Here is a 21,036-nt window from a genome sequence, read left to right on the forward strand (position 1 = left end):
TCTTCTTAATTGACAAAAAGTGTCTGCATTAAGTATACATTATAGAATGGGGCATTGAAATAATAAACATCCCATCGTTAACACATATTTTTGTGTCAATTTTGAAAAGAAAAAAAAAATTCTAATTGATTTTGGATAAGGGAAAAGCATATGGATTATTAAATATATATATATTATATCTTTGACTACGTATATTGCGTTTTTTCTCATTAGATAACATGTTGCCATTTATTGTTGGGTGTATCATGTATATAATAAATTTTATAATTATGACTTGATCCATTTTATGTATCCATCTTTAATTAGGTAGATTTGATTCTATAATTAAATGATTTTAATAAAATATTGTGACTACAAACCAAAAAAAAAAAAAAAAAAGTATTTACAAATCTAGTCTTAAAATTTGAAGTTTTTTTTTTTTTTTTTTTTTTTTGACATTACCTTTTAAAAATAAAAATTTAGTATTTTCAATTTAAAGCAAAAAAAAAAAAAAGTTTAGAGATAAATAAACGATAAAATTCATATTCATATTTAATAAATCAAATAAAATTTGTTAAAAATAGAAATAAAAAGAAGAAGGGAGATTTTTGAAGGGATAGAAATGAAAGAAAGTCGGTGGTCGGCAGGTGGTGGGGGAAGGAGTGGCACACGTGCGAGGGCGGAGGAATGGCCATGGCGGACGGAACCATTGGGCCACCGCTTCAGGATCGTGGAACAACCACCGGGAGTAACGGTCATTAAAACGACCGTTGAGGATGGGGGAATAATCTCTTTTCTCTGAAACAAAAAATAAAAAAGTTTTAAAAATGAATAAATAAAAAAGTGTTTGATGAGCCAAAAAAGGAGGGTTTGTCAAATGCATGAAATTGCTGTAAAGTGTAACTTTAGTAGCAAGTTATGGATGCCCATATGTTATTACATTAACTACTTCATGAGATGGCCCCCCCACCCAATTTAATTGTCCAAATATTTTATTAATGTTTAGTAACTACTCTCCTAAGGAGGAGGGCATTCATTATATTCATAAATATTTCATGTTCAATAAATATTTGTTCTATATATAATATTTAATGGTCAAATCAACCTTACTCCATGTTTCAAATGGCTCATCTTTATCATTAGATTGGTTTGATCATTAGATTGCATTTCTAAGTTGATTAGATAAAATGAATGGTAGGATGATGAAATCAAGATTAATGTAGCACCAAAACAAAAAAATAGTAATAATAGGGGTTATGTAAATGGACACAATTGTAGGTTTCTTAATTTTATCTTATGGATAACTTGTAATTAATTAATATTGTGCCACCAAAATATAGTTATATTTCATAGGGTCTAGATGGGGATTTTTGTCCATTCTTTCTTTTAGCCAACTAATTTTGCCCATAATTTGCATTTCACCTATTAATTAGGCTGGATTTTTTCATGCTTGTTGTTGGCATGTTGTGTTTAAAAATAAATAGTAGATATTCTTTTTATATGTTTGGTTGTTCTCAAAGAAATATATATAAATATATGAGTGTACAATTACCTTATCTTAAAACTATTTACTCTTATAAATATTACTAAAATACATGCTAATTATCTTTCACATATAAACACAAAAATAAATTAAACACTTGTATTTACCATTCTAAAAAATAATTTTATGCGTTACAAAATTTAGATAAAGGAACACAAAAAATAGAAGATTTATCATTTCTCATGACTTCAATGTTATCAAATTATGGTTTAAAAATTAATTGAAACTAAAAGATTTTATGAAATTGCATGTATTTTTTGATTGATTATATAAAAATTTATAGTTCAGTTTTCTTATCATTTCTTTTTTTTAATGATAAGAAAGTGTTGGTACTTTTACCTATTACATAAAATCATTCCTAACCAAATTCAACATTTATTGGAAACTAAAACGGCTCATTAAACATTATCAACTCAAGAAACATACTCTAACTTAAGGGGGTTTCCAAAGAGGAAGGGTACCTCACAAATATAATCGACATAGCAACTTCTCGGTCATCAAATAATTCCAAATAAAGTATTATTTTATTCAAATAAAAAAAGAAATTAGTTTAAAGTTTTGGAAACACCAAAAATTATAAAAAAATGTATATATAATTTGAAAATGATTGTAAATAATGGTTATATATTTTAAATATTTAGATTAATTTCCTTATATTAAAAGAAATAATTTTTTAATAATAGAAACAAAGTTCGTAGAAACTACAAGCTTCCATTATTTTTATTATAGTAATATTATTATTTTCCTTTGAGAATGAGCATGACGAAAATAAAAGGGTAGGGTAAGCTCAATTTTTTAAAGAAAAGAAATATTTGAAAACATATGGCTCCACCTTCATATTATTAATCTTTATGAATTTTAACGGTTCTTTAAATGAACAAATAATTAATATATATAAAAAAAAAATCTTCTTTTTATGACACAATCACTTCAAATACTTCTCTTTTCTTCTTTATTTCTTTTTGGTTCTAATTATTTAAAAACTGGACGGATTATTTGACCCAATTCAATCTTCGCCCGTCCATCCTTTCCACCAATCTAATCCAACGGCTCACATTCCATTCACGACCCTCTCCCTACTCAATCCCTTATTTAAATGAAGTCCCAACCGAACCACCATCCCCACAACACCACCATTCGCACTTTGCATAACGACACTTCCAAGTCTTTTCACCTCCGACCGCCAGCCGATATCACCGCCGAAGTTTCAGATTACTATAGCTAAAAAAGAAGGGGGGAAAATGGCGTGGTTACTCTCTTTGAAGGCTACGTTGATGTCCGCTGGAGTTATTTCCATGGCTCTGGCTCTGAAGGTCTCTGTTCCTCTAGTTTTCGAGTTTTCAGTTCTGTATGTTCCTCTGATTTGGAACTCCCTCATTTCTTGCTTGAGGCCTCCTTACATTTACATTATCATAAACGGAATCATCATCTCCATCGTCGCCTCCACGCGTTTCCACCAGAAGGAAGCCGACGCTTACGTTGAGATTCCTTCTGCAACTAAGCCTTCGGAGGATATCGGATACAGAGAGATTGTTTCGGAATACGCTGTTTTAGAATCGCCGACGGTTTACGAACAGAGAGATGAACTGATTGTTTCGGAGGTGAAAGCTATCGATGCGATTGATTTCCAGGTTGAGGAGGTAATTGCTCCGGAAGTGAAGGAAATCGAGGCGGTGATCTTGCCGAGAGAAGAAGTAATTGCTCCGGAAACCAAGGTTATCGAAGCGATTAGCTCCGTTGAAGCTGAAGCAGAGGATGAGGACAAATTCGTCATATCCACAAATAGGACCTGGAATTCATTGGAGAGGATGAGATTACCAGAGAAACCGCTCGTTTCTTCCAGATTTGGCCACCGGAAATCCGCTAAAGCGAGTCCTGAAGGTAAATGATTAATCGATTCTAATATCTTTCAGAAACTGGAAGCGAGCGTTAGACTAGATTTACCTCGGATTTCGATAAACAGTGAAAATCAGAAGTCTAAAAACTTTTTGGTCGGCGTAAGGGAGAAATAACCCGGCGCTGTAATCGATTTCATTACGTCTCTTTTTTTCGATCGGTAGGAAATAAAAATCAACTTTGGCATGTCAAATATGAACAGAAACTAATCGTAATCATACAGCTACCACTTGCGTTGTGTAATGTGAGCGTCGTTTTCACGCAATAGTTTAAAAAAAAACTCCGGGCAAAAAGCCAAACACAACCATGAGGATCGTAACTGTTAGGTCGAGATTTTCTTATTGGATAAACAGTAATGAAAAGAACTATAAAATAATCTGATGGGGTAATTCGATTTTCAGGCGGAAAGGCGCTGGGAGTAATATCGAAGGCGAAACGGCACGAGACGCTAGAGAACACGTGGAAGGCGATTACGGAAGGGAGAGCAATGCCGTTGAGCAGGCACACGAAGAAGTGGGAGACGTGGGAGAATCAGGGGCGTCAGGTTAACGGAGGGGAGGTGGAAATGAAAGCGGAGACATTGAAGGAGAGGAGGAATGAGGGGATGACGTCGGTGAAGCTGAGGAAAGAGGCGTCGATGAGTCAGGACGATTTGAACCGGCGAGTGGAGGATTTCATAAGGAGATTCAATGAGGAAATGAGGCTGCAGAGGGAACAATCGTTGAAGAAGTATTGGGAGATGGTGAACTGTGACAGCTGATCTTCTTCTTCTTCTTCTTCTTCTTCTTCTTCTTCTTCTTCTTCTTCTTCTTTGGTTTCTTATACATATATTTCCCTTTTGGAGCTTTTTTATTCCTATGGGTAAATTTTTGATTGGTCAAAAAATATAGGAAGGAAATTAATTACTTTTTTCTTTTTAGGGTTGTAAAATTGAAAAATATATCTATAGCTATTATATATTTGAATTGTAATGTTAGAATTGCTCTATAATAGGCAAACAAGTTATAGGGTTTGTATAAGTTATTTTGTTTTGTTTCTTTTCCATGTACAAATCAATGTGATTATTATTATTGTAAGGAAAAATTCAATGGGTTATGGGTGTTCATAACTTAATCTTTTAGGGTTCTTCTTCTCAAGTTTAAAAAACTAAATTTACAAACTTATTTACTTTTGCAAAAATGATAACAAAAAAGTCAAACTCACATGATACATTTGATGTACCTTAACATACGAGTAGTGTATGATACACATCTAATAATAAGACATGTTACTCAAATTCACTTTGATAAATTTGATACCCTCTTCTTATAAACACTTTATACGTGTGATATAAACTTGATATACAATTGGTTTTTGATATAATATTTTATTTATGATTAAAAAACTTTTTAACTTTTGTTTAAGGATTGAAAAAGTAAAAATATATATTTATTGTAAAAATATAAACTACACATATTATTATAGTCAAAACTAAAATAATCTACACATCAAATATAAATTATTATAACTCAACTATAATAGCTCACTCTTAAAAAGTGTTTCACGTTTTCTTTTTGTCCTAAAGTTGATAAAAATCAACTTATTTTTAAAAAAATGTTACATTGTTTTATTTAGCTAAATGTCACAGACATATTTAATTAAAAACCTTTACAATTTTGTCATCTTCAACATTTAGGTGTATATAAAATATGTGTATTAGGTGTATCAGATAGTATCGAGTATATATCGAGTAGGTTGAACTTGTTTTTTTCGCCATTTTTGCAAAATGAAAAAAATGTGCGACAGACTTGGAAATCCATAAACTCAAATTGTCATTCACTACAATTTCTCTATTTTTTTTATTTAAAATAATTGCCAAATGTGTATTGGATGTCTTGACAGATTAAGTTTTATTTTTCAGTAATCCTAATTTGAATTAAGTGTAGGCATGATAGATAAAAAAAAAAAAAAACAAAGCCAACGGACTAAAATTGATCAACCGAGGTGGTTATTAATTTTTTGGGAAAAATTCAAAGAATTAAACTAACAAAAACTAACCAACAATCAATTTGTACTCCTTGATGATCGAGGTTGGTTTGAACTCAAACTAACCATAGTTGGTTCAATGGTGGTATATTAAAAAAATTGACTCCATCGGATCGATGTACATCCCTAATTTCATTATAGTAAATTTTTTTTTGTGAGATATATTGTAGAAGAGTAATGAGTAAAATAAAAACGACTCTCACTACTTAGATCTTGTTGTTTAAATTTGGGGTCTTTTCAAAAATATAAAAAAGGAGCAAAGTGTATTTACACTGTATAGAACAATTCCGAAAATAGAAAAATCTCAGAGGCCCAACGTGTAAAATACCAAAAATACCCCGTCAACAATGTGCGCCTACTATATTTGGTAACGCGATTTGGTACTCGATCGTTTAAATTTGTTTTACCAATTCTATCGCTTAATTTGTTACACCATTTAATTAATTGGGTTACACGATCGTTTAGATTAATCTAAACGATTTTTTTTTTCAAAATTTGCTATAAATGATTTTTTTCAATATTCTTTCTACACAACTTTTTTGTTTTGGTTAGCCTAACCAGTTTGTTTACCTAATCTAAACGTAAGAAAGAGGAAGAAAAAGAAAAAGAAAGAAAAACGATGAAAAAAAAAAAAGAAAAGGAGGAAGAAAGACAAGAAAGATAGAAGGGTAAACCTGTAATATTTTTAAAGTAGCTAACTTTATGGCCTTTTACACGTCCCGTAAATATTTAAATTTAGGAAAGTTTCTCTTTAAATTTTGATATAAATTAAAAATCAAATGAGTAGTAACATTTTCTAGGTTCCAAAAAGAAAAAATAATAACAAAAGTTTATTTGACAAATCAATGAGGCACTCCATCTCATTTTGAATAAAAAGATTTATCACTAAGACTAAGCCCATGTTTACATTTAAAAAGATGCCAAAGACATGCACGTTTGGATGAATCAAATGTTCCTTGAATTTTATTTTTCCATTAGCAAATAAGAGCTCACTGCCCTCCAATCTCTCTCTTTTTCTTTATTACTTTCAAAGTTTTGATTAGTACGATTACTCTAAATTAATTTAAAAAAATAGTGAAAATAATTATAGAAGTAGAGAGTAAAAAGAAAGAAAGAAAGAAAAAAAGAAAGAAAGAAAGAAAGAAAGAAGAAGCATTGGGAAATGGACAAAATAAATGAAATGATGAAATTGGAATATAATGGATCTTTGGCTATACATTTTGTTTTGTGGAACTAAGAGGACGTCCAAATAGGAAGTGGATAATCCAAATGAAACCAAATTCTCTCTAAAAACACATTTACAGCTATGTACCAACCAACACATCCTCAGAAAAAACGCCACATTAAATGACAGAAAAATGAATCAAACAAATTTCTTACTTCTAATGATCCTCTGCTTTTGTACTCCGGGTTTTGCTTTGCTTTGCTCTGTGAGTGGCAGCGGAACATCAGAAGCAATTCTACAACAAATGAGGTAAAATTGAAGTTAATAGTGGGAAGAGAAGAACGATAATAAGAATAGCTCCCAAAAGTATGGCATAGCAAGTCCATTTCCTTGAGCTCTTTTGATACTCTCTGGCTTCTTGGAGTTGTTCTGTTCCTCTTCTAACGAACGAGTTAGCGTGCGCGACATGGCTTTCGATGTCGTTCAGTTGGTGGCCTTGAGCTTCAACTAAAGCTGCCATGTCCAAGAAAATCTGATGCAGCTCTATCAAATTCTTCTCTATTTCCTTCACAGCGTCATGTCGTTCTTGAATCTCCGAAATTGTGTCCATTATTTGACCTCTACCCTGTTCTTGAATTGCCTTCTGTAGGAAGCTCTCACTTTCCCCACTTGATATCAAATTCTCTATTGTTTCTTCATTTGCTTTCTGCCCTGTCACTGTGAAGTACCTGTCTCCCCCATTCCACCCAAAAAGAGTACTCATTTTTATGTTATTTGTCATCGGTATCACACTAGTAAATATAACAATCAACCCAATCATATAAAATAATTTGTAGATATAACAAAACTCAGATCAAGTTCTTGGTATCTATTGAAGGGTGTTTGGGCTAAGGAATCTACATTGAATGCAATGGTCGTGTTAAATAGTTTTAAGCTGGTTTAGGATTGAGATTTGAGAATTACCTTCGCTCGACGGTTTCTTTATACTCGGCATTCATTCGAGCTCTAAGGCCTTGAAAATCATCCATAACATCTTTGAGCTTCTTTCCCAAGCCGCTGACAACAGAGGTTCGAGTTCGGTCAGCAGAAGAGCCAGGGCCACAACCGGGGAGGCCACGGTGAGCGGCATTAGAACGCTCAAGAGCTTCGAGCTTTCCTTTGATCAATTTGACTCGCTTGAGAACTTGAGCAACATCAGCCTCCATTCGGCCCCTCAGCTCCTTCATTGTCTTGGCATTATGCACAACCTTACACTCCTCATTAGCCTGCTGCAATTTCTTGTACAAATTCTCCACTTGTTTCATGTCATCTTTAACATTTTCAACATCCTCAAAGAACCTGTCCAAATTTACACTCTCATTTCCAGCCTCCATGCTGTCCAGATATGCTTGTTGCTTCAGATCCGTGTACTTCTTGAACGAGTTCGAGAATAAATCGTTCATCTTGTATGATTTTTGTTTGTACACTCAAAATCTTCCAAATGGGTTTCAGTTTTTTTTTTTTTTTTTTTTTTTTGTCTTTTTTTGTTTTTTTTTTTTTTTTAAAATGGTAAGAAAAAGGATTGAAAATTATTGGTCTTTTCTTTTCCTAGACGAAGTTGTTCTTCAATTATGTTCCTTCGTCCAATGAGGAAGAGAAAAGAGCTTCTGGGGGTGAGGAATTGGAAAAAAAAAAAAAAAAAAAAAGTGAAAAAAGAAAGTAAAGTTCCAACACCCCAAGATGGGTATAGAGAAAGTAAAGAAATTTTTTTTGAGAATGGAATTGCTGTAATTAGTTATTTGAATTGGAACAAAGGTCCTAGATGATTGGGGGGAATAAGAACCACTTGGCACATTCTTCATCAAATATTCAAACTTCTTTCCTCTGTCATTCATCAATCTCTTTGACTTTGTCTCTCTCTTTTCTTTCTATCTAATTCCAAACATTTCAACCACTAATTCATAACTAAATTTGGATTTTAAGTGAAAATCAATAATTTGAATCATCATTTATATCCCTTTAAGAAAAAAGAAAAGTCAATGAGTTTAAATAGTCAGAATCTCTTGCCATTATTTAATTGAGTGGACTAAATGACTTTAAAACTGTATAGAAACATATATAAATAGAGATATTCATCTCCTTGCACTTACATTATTATTAGGACCATATACTAATATAAAAGTAGTGTTAGATTCGTTACCACAATGATCCAATAATTGAACAAGCAAATGAAGAATTGTTGATTTGAGTGTAATAGTTATCACTATCATATTTAAAAATGTAACATTAATTGGAAAAACATTACGATCATAATCATTCTTAATATTAAGTATGATTCTAATGGTAACCAATTTGAACCACATTAGCAGTAAGCTTGTAATTATTGTATAGTTATTTTTATCATTGATTTGAACTAATCTGGTATGGTTCACCCACCGATAGAAATACGATCTACGTTTATGAGACCAATGTGTAGAGATTAAGAGTCCATCTCAAATCCTCATAAAATGATTGTATTTGTTAGAACTTTTCATATTGTTGTAGTTGGGTATTAATAACTATTTTATAACTGAGTGAATGACTGATATTATTGCTAACGAGTAGCCTTATCTATTGAGCTACTTCAACGGTTCATCTTTCATACTATGTATTATGTATTGAATGATTGAACGTTTTGTTAGAATTAAAGCAACGATTCATTGAATGCTTTGTTTTGAAAGTTTCCATAGATTAATGTTATAGTTCCATTGAAAACTATTTGATAAGTTTAGCTTGAAACATTAGCTTTGAAGTTTATCCAAATCTCCCTACAAGCTAGATGTATTTTTTAAAAATGACTTCATTCGGCCACTTTTAGAAGTGAACCTCTTGAATTTCCATGATATTTTTTGGGGTGTACTTTGCATTCGAGTAGAACAGAAAGTTGTATAAAGATCTTAACCTAAGAATTTTGTGAAACAATTAAAAGAGAGATCAAGTTGTGTGACGTCCTAAGTTTAGGAGGGATACATGAATGAACCGATATTACACTTGAATGAGAAGGATTATGAGGACGTGAAAAGTAAGCTTAAGCAAGATTTAAAAAGAATTAAAAGTTACTATATGTACCAACAAGATACACATTCTTTTCGATGACTCGATCATAGAAACTCTAAATCAGTGAAACATGCTTAGCTCGAAACAATTCTATATCGAGTGATCTCTTATGAATCTTTTTAAAATGCATGTGAGTGAGGAAAAAACATGTTGAAAAGACTCGTGTTGGTTTATGGAGACAACTCGAGAGATCCAAATTATGAATTCTATATATGAAGTATTACAAGTTACATTGCTTGTCAATAGTTCTTCTATAACCAAAGTTGACATGTGGGAACTAAAGACATTAGATGAAGAGTTGTGGCAAGGATGGAAGTTGGTAAGAATGTAGATATAAGTTATTAAAGTGATAGATAGCATGAGTTCAAAGCTTAGTTTTGGCGATCATGCATGTTCTTGAACTGTTCCTATGAAAGGCCTTATGCATCTCAATAAAAGGAAAAAGGAGTGTACTTTGGCGAAGACATTTGGGTTGACATGGCCACCAGTTTTGTGTAAAGTGTACACATCGTTTCGTGTGTTATTGTTACTGTTAGGACAATTTGTGGTATCAACTCTGCTCTAGGATTAGTAGAATACTTTGTGAAGAGAATATATATCACTAAGTTTATTCGGTAAGATGACGTTTTAATAAAAGTGAGTTTATATATATATATATATATATATATATATATATATATATATATATTACTTATCAGGAATATTTTGTTAGAGTTGGAGAAATAAAAGCAGATTTTGTGACATACGTGTTCTATTTATGGCGTCATAAAAGAGAGGGAAGAGAGAAAAAAAAAAAGGAAGAGATAAAAGAGAAAAGAAGGAAACCAACCATAGCCTTCTTCATTTCCTCCCCTCCACTTGCAGCCGCCGATCACTTACCGTCAGCTAAGATCTCTTCGCCGGCGACATCGCCCCCGAGCAGCAGCGTCGGCGACGGAATCGGACGACCAATCCTGGCGCATGATCGACGTGTTTTTGCACCTTTTCTTGCTCTACGTTCCACGACGCAGCTAGCCTGCAACATAACACTCACTTTGAGCAATTTCTCCGCTTGAGACTCCAACGGGAAAAATAAATTGTGCATCACCTTCTCGACGACTGGGTCCTTTGCAGCAACATTTTTTATTTGGGGGTAAGCTTTCGATTGTTACCCACAATTCGATTGGTTCAAATCAGTTTACCCCGTTAGAGGTTCAGAAATGGAAGTTCGGACGTTTTCGGACACTAACAAAATAGGATTGGAGGCTTTTTGGTAAGGATTATTGTTAAATTTTCTTTTGAAATTGGATTCAAGTGTTTGAATATTATTCTGAATTCTTGGAATTCGTTTGTTGTTATGTTTGGGTAGATTTCTAAGCTTGTTTGGGCACACTTTGTACTAGTTCTGACTCGACTATTTGATTCGTGAAAGTTTGTTGGTTGTAGTTTTGGACTAATTCGAAGTGATTAATTGAGGTTTATGGTGGATGTTGATTGATTAATATTTATGTTATAAAATTTCTTTTTATCAATTAAGGTTTTCAAATTGAGTTCTACTTAAACATTGTGTTTATTGTTTAGGCTTTCAAAAACTTGATGTTTGTTCAAGGAAGTTGATCTTGGGCTTGAGAATTATAGGATCGTCGACCGAGGTAAGTAGTTTCCCCATCCTTTCCACCACATAAATTTAAATAAAAATAGGTTTTGACCGTCATGATTTGATAAATGGTCGAAAGTGTGTTTTGAATGTCTGAGAATATGTTTCTACCATTTGAAACCAATTGATTCTTTTTGGATGTTTTAAATGGTTTCCTATTAGCCTTGCTGCCCACTATCCACTGAGATCTAGCCCTTCATTGCTTTGATTTGTAAAAAGGAGAAGTAAGACTAAAAGAAATGATTTGTATAATAAACATTTATATGTGATTTTAGAATTTTTTGAAATTACTATGTATATTTGTAGTTGATTTTGTTAATTAAAAGTATATGATTGTTTTGGATGATAGTTGGAAGTGTTTTGACTGATTTTGAATTGAAAGTGTTTCTATTATAGTTTTATTTACTTCCTAAAATCTTTTGAAAGGTTTGAATGGCTTGATTTGATGAGTTTTGTAGCTGAAATTGCTATTTGTAACTACATGTTTTGTTTGAAATGTTTTTATTTGATTCGATAGGGGCGATCCGAATATGCCGGTTTTTGTGTTTGGGATTATGTGGTAATTTGTTGTAGCCAAATTTGGAATTGATGGTACCTGTTTCTCAATGAAACTTATTTGTGAGAAAACGCTTTTTTGTGGTTTGATATTCATGGGAGTGAAGATTCATGTGTGTGTTGGACTCACATTGCATCACACTTTAAGTAATGTGGCCCTAACTGTGACAACATTTGAACCAGAGTGGTAGTGGACTTGTATATGTTATAATTATTCTGGCCATTGATTTGAGCTAATCTTCTTTCTATTTTAGGCATGGTTCACTCACCCATGGGAATATTTTTAGTGTTTACGAGACCAATGTGTAATGATCATTAAGAACTCCATCTCAAATCCTTTGAAAATGGTTGTATCCGGCGTTATTCTTGATCTGGATGGCACACTTCTACATACAGGTCCTATTATTTTTTTTTTATCAATGTAAATCAATGTTAGGATTGCTTGTTATTGTGACATTAAGGGTTGTTTCTATCAGCTTCTTTATTTTGAGGCTTGAATCTCTTTTTATGAAAAATGTGATATTTCATCTTAGATCACCAATTGACCCAAAAGTTTAAGCGAATGGACGAAAATAAATTTAATATAATATCTAACCCTCATCCTCATTTTTTCTTGAAATATAAAGAAAGGACCAAGTGGAAATTAATATTTATTGGGGAGGAAACAACAAGCGGAGACTTGAACACGAAACCTCCATTACCACCTGCTTTGATACCACCTTAAATTATCAATTGACCCAAAAGCTTAAGCTGATGGGTGAAGGAAAATTTAATATAATATCTAACAACTCGAATACTTGGATTCTGTCGTATGATTGGTATTGTACTATTGTATAAATGTATCAACTTAGTTAACTTCTAGTGTTGTCTTTTCATTTTTCTCCACTGTTGAATTTATCCCACCCTCCCACCATATCTTAGCAGATGGCATAGTGAATGACGTTCTAAAATCCTTTTTGGGCAAGTATGGAAAGCAATGGGATGGAAGAGAAGCCCTAAGAATTTCTGGTAAGACACCATACGAGTCTGCAGCTGTTATTATTGAAGATTATGGGCTTCCTTGCTCATCAGCTGAATTGATGTCACAAATTTCCCCTTTGTTTGCAGAGAGGTACAGAATTATTACTGTATCATGTTGGTTATAAGTCTTTCAACCGTTTAAGGTCAATAGTGAAATTTCTTGGCTTTTACATAATGTTGCAAGTTGATGTGGTAATGTACTGTGGCAGTTTGCAATTGAAAACACTGTATGCTCAAAATTTTTTTGGGTTGCAGCCTATGGAAATTTCTAATATGCTCATAACTCCCTTGGTTAATTAGAAACAGCTGGTGTCATTCTAGTTACCGTCTGTAAACTATTAGCATAAATATTAATCCTTATATGACAGAACCTTACTTATTTTGTTGTTCACGTCACCTCAACAACTTGTTGATCGTGGAAGTGGAACACTGATATTTAGCTTTTCATAAGTTATTGGGATTAGATATTTCAAGTCAATTTGGTTTTTGTTATAAAAATAGCGCAAGTGTTTGCATATTAGTTTCTTCTTTGACCTCCCAATTTACTTTGATATTTCTTCCTGATTTCCATTGTGTTGGTCAATTGTTATTTTGTTTTACTACCGGGATCATGTCTTACCAATTAATCCCTTGGTACTTCGGAAGTGTTTTTTAGGCGTCTTTTTGTAATTTCCATGTCAGGTGGTGCAACATTAAAGCACTACCAGGAGCCAACCGGTTGATAAAACATTTCAGTAGTCACAGAGTGCCAATTGCATTAGCTTCAAACTCGAGTAGGGAAAACATAGAGTCCAAAATTTCTTTTCATCCGGGTATGTTTTTCAAGAGACTGTAGTATATAAACTTCTTAGTTCTGATTGAGATTGGTGATCATCGAGGCATTTACTCTGGTTTTTGGTTACTATTTATTTATTTAGCTTCTTGATGTTATAAATGTATAGGTTGGAAAGACTCGTTCTCCGTGATAATTGGTGGCGATGAAGTTACAGCGGCCAAACCATCTCCTGAAATGTAAAATGCAACTATTTTCTGTCTGCTCTTTTTAACTTTAATTAAATTTTCCTTTGCAAGTAATCCATTAAGAAGTAGCAATGCTTCTGGTCTCGATGGCTGACTTGCTCTTCTTAAATTTGTGAAGTATTTCCATTTCAAGTAGTCCGTAAAGAGTTCTAATAATGTTTTCATTGATGAAGATTCCTTGAATCAGCCAAAAGGTTAAATCTAGAACCCTCGAGCTGCCTTGTAATTGAGGATTCCGTGTAAGTATCTGACCACTTGAGAACTTCAAATATTGAAATTTTCTATATGATATTTAATCGATTTATTGTATAATCATCCTGAAACGTTAATGGTTCTGTTCGATGATGATTTTGTTTTTAGTATTCTACTTTTGAGCATTTTACTTGTTTACTTCTACTTTCTTTACTATTATTTTGTTAAAAGTGGTAAAGAAAATAGACATTGAGTACCGGGAGAAAAATAACGATCTAACTTTCTTATTAACTTCTTATATTAACAAAAGGTTTAAGGAAAAATAAATAGACAACAAGCTTATGATAAAAAAAGAAAGGAAATTAGGGTAAATCCTTCCATAGGTCAAGCCAGTTTTCAGTATTTTTTAAATATACATTTGAACTTTTATCCAAGTTTGAAAAGCCAAAAGTTTCTAAAAGCTATTTTTTTTAATTTTCAAAAGTTATTGGATTTTGAAAATGTTTTCATAAAGTAGATGACAAAATAAAGTTGAAATTAATGTTTATAAGCTTATTTTTCAAAAACAGAAACCAAATGGTAATCAAATCGGATCAATGTTTCATTTTATAATATCATATTCTCCTATGTAAAGATGTTAACTCTCAGACTCTAACTTGTCACTCAACATTCATACCAGTCCAGGTGTTGCAGCTGGAAAGGCTGCCGGGATGAAGGTGGTTGCTGTACCATCCCTTCCAAAAAAGTCTCATCTCTACTCTTCCGCGGATGAAGTGATCAATTCACTGCTTGACTTTCAGCCTCAGAAATGGGGCCTGCCTCCATTTGAAGATTGTACATACCACAATCCTTTTTAGCCATCTCAAATCTCAACCTTTCCAGTTGAGTTCTTTATGCACTAACCTTTTTGTCATAATTCTTGACCTTTAACTAGGGGTAGAGAACACCTTACCAATTAATCCTTGGTACATTGGAGGTCCCGTAGTCAAGGGATATGGGCGTGGCTCAAAAGTACTTGGGATTCCTACAGGTGTGTGAAAATCTAACAGACCTTTCTTATTTCAGTTAGGCTGTTCATTCGAACCTTTATGTGGCTTGTGGCACAATTAATTTTATTTAACTTCAAGGTTGCTGGATTGATCTGATTCAATTCCTAATCTAATCTCATAGTCTAAATTCTTGCTTGGCAAACTCATTAGTAACCTGCACTGTTTTCTTGAACTGTTCTTAATCTCGATTTCTGCAGCCAATCTCTTTTCGTTATAATATTTACAAACTTTCTTTACCTTTCCCAGCGAATTTATCTACAGAAGGATATTCAGATGTCCTTTCAGAACATCCATCAGGTGTTTATTTCGGCTGGGCTGGTGTATCAACAAGAGGCATCTTTAAAATGGTCATGAGTATTGGTTGGAATCCATTTTTTGACAATGCCGAAAAGACTATTGTAAGTGTAATAACAAGTTAAAAAATGTTGATTTTGGTTGCTGCATTCACTTTATGGTTAATATTTGTATACGATCCAGGAACCATGGCTACTCCATGACTTTGATGACGATTTCTACGGCGAGGACTTGAGACTTGTTGTAGTCGGATATATTCGACCAGAGGTACTACTTGCAAAACAACCAAGCATGTTATTCTAAATTGTTGATTCCATGTTCATGACTTCCATTAAAATCTTATCAATATTAACATCAAACAGGCCAACTTCCCTAGCCTTGAGAGCCTAATAGCTAAGATTCAAGAGGATGGGAGAATTGCAGAGAGAGCTCTTGATCTTCCATTGTACTCCAAGTATAGGAACGATCAATACCTGAAGCAGCATGATGCTTAGAGATGGCATGCTTTAGTTAGGAGTAAAATTCATGCACCAAATTAACATTTTTCCCAACTATACAATTCTATACACTTCTATTACAATTTTTTGTGGCTTATTGTTTGTTATTAATGTACTAATGATATAACTTAAAGAGAGACGGTACGTTCCTTAATCGCCTGAGTTGTACTTCTATTGGTGCATTTTTTACTTTGTTACACATCACCATTGTTGAAGTGAACATCATATAGAAAATGTGATATACTATATAATATGTAGGTCTTCTCTTATTAGATAATTATAATGCAGTAATTAGAATATTAGATGAGGTTTCGAAAATTGATTTCTTCACTTGGCTATAAGAATGTTTTGACAATTTATTATATGCCCACTATATAGGCTATAAAAATATAGATAGATACTCTTATAAATGAATTTTACAAGAATTTTAATTTCTTTCTGGATAACAACATGGATTATTTTCTATCAATTTGTACTTTTGTTTTTCTTCTTTTAAATCACTCGGTTGGAGAAAAAATGAAGAAACAAAGAGAGAGAACCATTCCTCTGCCCATAATGTAAGATATATACATGCTATAATCTCTAGACAAATGATAGATAATAGCTTTGTATCTGTTGGATTATTCTCAATTTTTGTTCTTAACTTCTTTTTGTATTCCCAAACATACTAGAATTTTTATTAAAATTTTGTTAATCTCACTACATTATGATATTTAAACATTCTGAATGGTTTGATATGCAATCTACCCCACTAATTGTCATTAATAAAATAGAATGAAAATAAAAATAATTAAATAGAGAATTCCATAATAATGTAGAGTTGAAAAAACAAGCAGACGTATATTTAGTCAACCAAGTTTCACGAGGTAAATTGTGGGAAAGCCCAAGAAGACGAAGTAGCCCAATTGGTTTTGTCGTATTGATCGAACTCTCTTCCCCGAATCGTTGCTGTTGGCGGCAGTTGCAACGCGATTGCTGCTTAGTAGTTCTTGCAATGTCAGAAACAGAATCGATGATAATGGAGGAGGAAGAGGACAACCGGTCCAACCCGACCGTGGAAGCCACAGCAGAAACGACCATGAACGATGATCAACAATCATACTCGTGGCCAGTGATTCAATTCAACTCCCCTCCGAGGCGAACTTACCATTTCTACAACCAGTTTCGGACTTGTTCGAACCCTAACAACTTCTTCAAGGGCGTGAAATGGTATATTGCATGTGTTTTCCTATCTTCTCTTTTGTTCATTCTACTTCTTTTGCTCTTCATTCTTCTGAAATTTTGTAGTTATAACTTGTTATAGGTCACCTGATGGGTCGTGTTTTCTAACCAGCTCCGAGGACAATAGTCTTCGTATGTTCAACTTGTAAGTCTTCGGTAATCAACTCGAACTTGTTAAAAGTGGAATTTTAAGACTGTCTTTTAGACATGTTAGGATTTACTTTTCGCAATGGAATAAAGTGGATTACTTGTTAAACTATACTATTATGCAGGCCAAATTACGGCGACGATGTTTCCGTCAATGTCGCGGCTGAAGAGGGTAAGTCTGCGCGTGAACGGAGGGAATATCCGCTTACTTGTGGATTTTGTCTTCTACTTTTGTAATGCACGTAAATGATGCATTACTTTGGCCTGTTTTGGTGATTATCCGATTTGAGAGGTTGAATGCAATCTCGTGTTTCTCTTTTTGTTTCTAGATTTGTAGTATAATGCAATTCATGTGCTACATTGTCTGCAGATTCTTTTACTTCCAACCTCGTTGTGGGTGAGGGGGAGTCAGTTTATGACTTCTGTTGGTACCCTTACATGTCAGCTTCAGGTGCTCCTTAGACTTGCTTATTCTTGGGGTTTCTAGCTTTGGAGCTAAAATGTTTTCCTTTCTGTTTCAATTAGTACAATCATTGATGACACTGTTAATTGAATTCTGATGTGAAAGTTGGTTGACACATTAGACCTTGTTACCTGCGTCTTTGCAAGTACCACACGTGACCATCCAATTCATCTCTGGGATGCTGCATCAGGGGAGGTACTTACGCTTTAGCCTTTAGACATAAAGAGTGTGTGCTGTTATGATTAGCATTTATGAGGTGCAAGATGTTAGCACAGATGACCTTTTTTTCAAGAGATAATGAATGACAAGAAGATATCTTAGAAGTTTGAATAATCTTTTGGAAAAAGTGTTTAAGATCATGTGGCCCATCTATACTGCTGAACCTGATATAATTGAGGAGAGTTGGTTGTCAGGTGTGGGTGCTGGGGCTACCATACATCCTCTATTGTTGTATTGGGTAGTCCTGCATCAACTTAGAAAGACTCATTAAGAACGTTCCTTTTTGCCTGTTTTAATTGTTCGGAATTACATTCAACTTCTTGTATGACATTAATGGTAGTTTTAGAAGTTCTGAAGTTAAAATTAGTGATTGAAGAAGTTGGTCCCATTATTTGAAGATTTGGTTACCATGTATTGCAGCTGCGCTGCACATATCGAGCTTATGATGCCATGGATGAAATCACTGCTGCCTTGTCAATTGCTTTTAATCCAGCCGGAACCAAGTATGTGCTACCTTTGCTTCTTTCTTCTCTTACCAGCTTATGATATCTTCCCTACAGCTTAAGATTTATGATTTTTGATTGAGATGCCTCCTCTCTTGTGCTTTTCAAAAAGCTATTTTGAGTTCTCGATTTTATTTATGATCAATCTTCATCATCCATATTTGCTACAAATTGCTATAGTGTAAGTAATTGTCATTTGTACCAATTGAAACCATTTTCTTTTTGGGTATAGAATATTTGCTGGATACAACAAATTGGTGAGAGTATTTGATTTGCATCGGCCTGGTCGAGATTTTGGGCAGCATTCGACGCTGCAAGGAAATAAAGAAGGTCAAACAGGTTATTATCTTAGATTTAGCTCACCCTCTGATAATGTTTTATTATTTATAGACCAGGGCATATCTATTGACTATTGGTCCTGATCAGGCATCATATCTGCAATTGCTTTTTCTCCTACACATAGCGGAATGCTTGCCTTGGGTTCTTATAGCCAGACAACTGGAATCTATAGGGAAGACAATATGGAATTGTTATATGTCCTACATGGTCAAGAAGGAGGAATTACACATGTAGGGGAGGTTCTTATTGTTACTTTTTCCTTCTGGTTTTAATATATATTCCTATCAAGGTGATGTTCTGTTTTGTCCAGATTCAATTTTCAAAAGACGGTAATTATCTATACACTGGAGGTCGAAAGGTATAAAATTTTCCATGTGAGATTCTTTCTTGCATTGTGACTTCTGTTATACCTTTTTCGGAAATTTTTTGAAGGACCCATATATACTTTGCTGGGACATTCGCAAATCTGTAGATGTTGTTTACAAGTAAGTACTTCTTCAAAAACTGCGATGGCTTTGCCTTATACGTAATATCTCTGCTATAGAGACAAGCTACGGATTTAGTACAACTGAAAATTCAAATTTCTACTGGTCCAACAAAGGCTTGCAGCTTTAAAATGTTTTATTTTATTTTTTCCGGCATGCGAAGGGTTTTCTTTCTAATAAATGTGGTTTTAAGCCAGTTACCGTATATACTGATAAATGAAAACTTTATTTCTTTGTTAAAGAAATTTGTTTACTTTATAAACTGCAAACATGCTTTATTATATCCAAATTTACATCAAATTTTATTCTTTAGTTTGTTAAAGTAACTTATGAGGCCGATCCATTCAAGTTTTCTGGTTTCTGTATATGATGAAATAGATCCTTATGTAGTTATTCCACTTGTCATCAGATTGTACAGATCGTCTGAAAATACCAACCAACGGATATTTTTTGATATTGAGCCATGTGGGCAACATCTTGGCACAGGTGGTCAGGTGGTATACTATCAGCTTTTATTAGTTTATTGTGCTTGATATTAATTTAATCAATCTTAACCTAACTGGTCTTGTTTACACATTGACCTGTAGGATGGTTTTGTTCATGTATATGATCTTCAAACCGGGCAGTGGGTAACAAGTTTCCAAGCAGCACAAGGTATCGTATTGTGTTTTCATTTTGACAAGGATTGTCACTTGGTTCTATGATACCGAATTCTTTTTGGCTCCAATTCACTACTTCTACATTGTACTTCCTGCAGACACGGTTAATGGGTTTTCTTTTCATCCATATATGCCAATGACCGTCACTTCGTCAGGTCACCGAAGATTTATAGGACCTGACAACGACGATGAGGATTTGTGTTTAAGTGGTATCCTCTCTAACTTATTGCAATCATCATCTATTCTCTGATGCTAGACTAAGATAAGATTGTTTATTGTTACCACTCTGACGCTATAGTATGTTTCCTGGGCTTTATTTAGGTGATGAAAATTGTGCTTCTGTTTGGAGCTTTGATTGTGCTTCATTAGGAAATGGTGATGCTATCAATACCAATTGACGGCAGAATTCAATTCTAGCTTGCTTGCATAAACATTCTCTTGAAATTTTCAATCGAACTGTACAGCTGCTTAATTATTGTAAAACATTATGTGTACCGGAACTGTCTGATTATGATTTTGGGTAAAGGCTTTGAGGCTTTGAGGTACCATTATTGACTATGCTAAATTAATGTATAAACTACTTGAATCATTTCTTAAAAAAAGAAAAAAAAAACAGTACATTGGCTGAGCTTGTAATTCTAAGACATTCTCAGTTACGAATCCAGGTTACAAGAAAGTTATACTGTTGGAAGTTCGAGCTGAAAATCCAATAGATAATCAAAGTTTCGATCACTTCCAACATCACATATTTATAAGATTGTCTTCAACATGAAGAGTGAATCATACAAATTTTTCCGAAATTTTAAATTATTCAAATGTTATGTTTGTTTCTAGAATTTTTCAAAAAGATATGTATTGACATTAATATTTAGATGTTACTCTCACAAATAGATCATTTGGTGAAAAAAAAAAATTGTTTCAGTTAGCCCTCGAAACAAAAGTGCAAATATCTAAGATAATAGTTAAAATTTAGAATTTGATGTTTTTTTTGGTTAATATTGTTCTAAAACGTAATAATATAATAAAAAGATTTAAACATGTCCATGGTCATAGT

General features: G+C 33.5%; 4 protein-coding genes across 5 annotated transcripts; 3 read left to right on the forward strand and 1 right to left on the reverse strand.

Moving 5' to 3' along the window:
* The first annotated feature begins 2,581 nt into the window (after positions 1–2,581).
* Positions 2,582–4,538, forward strand: LOC103486014 (uncharacterized). Its single transcript, XM_017047044.2, has 2 exons — positions 2,582–3,403; positions 3,820–4,538. Exons 1-2 carry the CDS (start codon positions 2,764–2,766, stop codon positions 4,176–4,178), a joined length of 999 nt encoding a protein of 332 aa, XP_016902533.1. The 5' UTR covers positions 2,582–2,763; the 3' UTR covers positions 4,179–4,538.
* Positions 4,539–6,606: 2,068 nt separating this feature from the next.
* Positions 6,607–8,344, reverse strand: LOC103486006 (syntaxin-124). The gene is made up of 2 exons (XM_008443798.3): positions 7,572–8,344; positions 6,607–7,336 (listed from the first exon to the last, which is right to left on the reverse strand). Exons 1-2 carry the CDS (start codon positions 8,048–8,050, stop codon positions 6,904–6,906), a joined length of 912 nt encoding a protein of 303 aa, XP_008442020.1. The 5' UTR covers positions 8,051–8,344; the 3' UTR covers positions 6,607–6,903.
* A 2,087-nt stretch (positions 8,345–10,431) lies between these two features.
* LOC103485993 (bifunctional riboflavin kinase/FMN phosphatase) lies at positions 10,432–16,100 on the forward strand. Of its 2 annotated transcripts, none has more exons than XM_008443778.3 (12): positions 10,432–10,935; positions 11,244–11,314; positions 12,129–12,270; positions 12,799–12,985; positions 13,576–13,706; positions 13,836–13,905; positions 14,088–14,153; positions 14,786–14,940; positions 15,041–15,136; positions 15,402–15,553; positions 15,633–15,716; positions 15,812–16,100. In XM_008443778.3, the coding sequence occupies exons 3-12, from the start codon at positions 12,183–12,185 to the stop codon at positions 15,941–15,943; spliced, it is 1,161 nt and encodes a 386-aa protein (XP_008442000.1). In that variant the 5' UTR covers positions 10,432–10,935; positions 11,244–11,314; positions 12,129–12,182; the 3' UTR covers positions 15,944–16,100. The 2 variants fall into 2 exon arrangements, with proteins under 2 accessions (XP_008442000.1, XP_050935862.1); XM_051079905.1 differs by having other exon boundaries at positions 10,448–10,815.
* Positions 16,101–16,797: 697 nt separating this feature from the next.
* On the forward strand, positions 16,798–20,624 carry LOC103485978 (uncharacterized). The gene is made up of 14 exons (XM_008443759.3): positions 16,798–17,155; positions 17,250–17,312; positions 17,440–17,486; positions 17,685–17,765; positions 17,899–17,972; positions 18,417–18,499; positions 18,732–18,838; positions 18,926–19,068; positions 19,149–19,196; positions 19,271–19,323; positions 19,733–19,817; positions 19,911–19,977; positions 20,081–20,191; positions 20,304–20,624. The coding sequence occupies exons 1-14, from the start codon at positions 16,941–16,943 to the stop codon at positions 20,378–20,380; spliced, it is 1,254 nt and encodes a 417-aa protein (XP_008441981.3). The 5' UTR covers positions 16,798–16,940; the 3' UTR covers positions 20,381–20,624.
* Positions 20,625–21,036: the final 412 nt, after the last annotated feature.

The sequence above is a fragment of the Cucumis melo genome, chromosome 12, assembly GCF_025177605.1.
Source record: "Cucumis melo cultivar AY chromosome 12, USDA_Cmelo_AY_1.0, whole genome shotgun sequence".
In the NCBI taxonomy this organism is placed as follows: domain Eukaryota; kingdom Viridiplantae; phylum Streptophyta; class Magnoliopsida; order Cucurbitales; family Cucurbitaceae; genus Cucumis; species Cucumis melo.

What these genes read in the sequence shown, in the direction of transcription:
- LOC103486006 (XM_008443798.3), bottom strand. Translation starts at nt 8,050, where the DNA reads ATGAACGATTTATTCTCGAACTCGTTCAAGAAGTACACGGATCTGAAG. An exon ending in AAAGAAACCGTCGAGCGAAG is followed by an intron (nt 7,337 to 7,571) that starts GTAATTCTCAAA and finishes TGGGGGAGACAG; the next exon opens with GTACTTCACAGTGACAGGGC.
- LOC103486014 (XM_017047044.2), top strand. Translation starts at nt 2,764, where the DNA reads ATGGCGTGGTTACTCTCTTTGAAGGCTACGTTGATGTCCGCTGGAGTT. An exon ending in CGCTAAAGCGAGTCCTGAAG is followed by an intron (nt 3,404 to 3,819) that starts GTAAATGATTAA and finishes TTCGATTTTCAG; the next exon opens with GCGGAAAGGCGCTGGGAGTA.
- LOC103485993 (XM_008443778.3), top strand. Translation starts at nt 12,183, where the DNA reads ATGATCATTAAGAACTCCATCTCAAATCCTTTGAAAATGGTTGTATCC. An exon ending in CAAAATTTCTTTTCATCCGG is followed by an intron (nt 13,707 to 13,835) that starts GTATGTTTTTCA and finishes ATAAATGTATAG; the next exon opens with GTTGGAAAGACTCGTTCTCC. An exon ending in TCGGATATATTCGACCAGAG is followed by an intron (nt 15,717 to 15,811) that starts GTACTACTTGCA and finishes AACATCAAACAG; the next exon opens with GCCAACTTCCCTAGCCTTGA.
- LOC103485978 (XM_008443759.3), top strand. Translation starts at nt 16,941, where the DNA reads ATGTCAGAAACAGAATCGATGATAATGGAGGAGGAAGAGGACAACCGG. An exon ending in TTCTTCAAGGGCGTGAAATG is followed by an intron (nt 17,156 to 17,249) that starts GTATATTGCATG and finishes AACTTGTTATAG; the next exon opens with GTCACCTGATGGGTCGTGTT. An exon ending in TATACACTGGAGGTCGAAAG is followed by an intron (nt 19,197 to 19,270) that starts GTATAAAATTTT and finishes AATTTTTTGAAG; the next exon opens with GACCCATATATACTTTGCTG.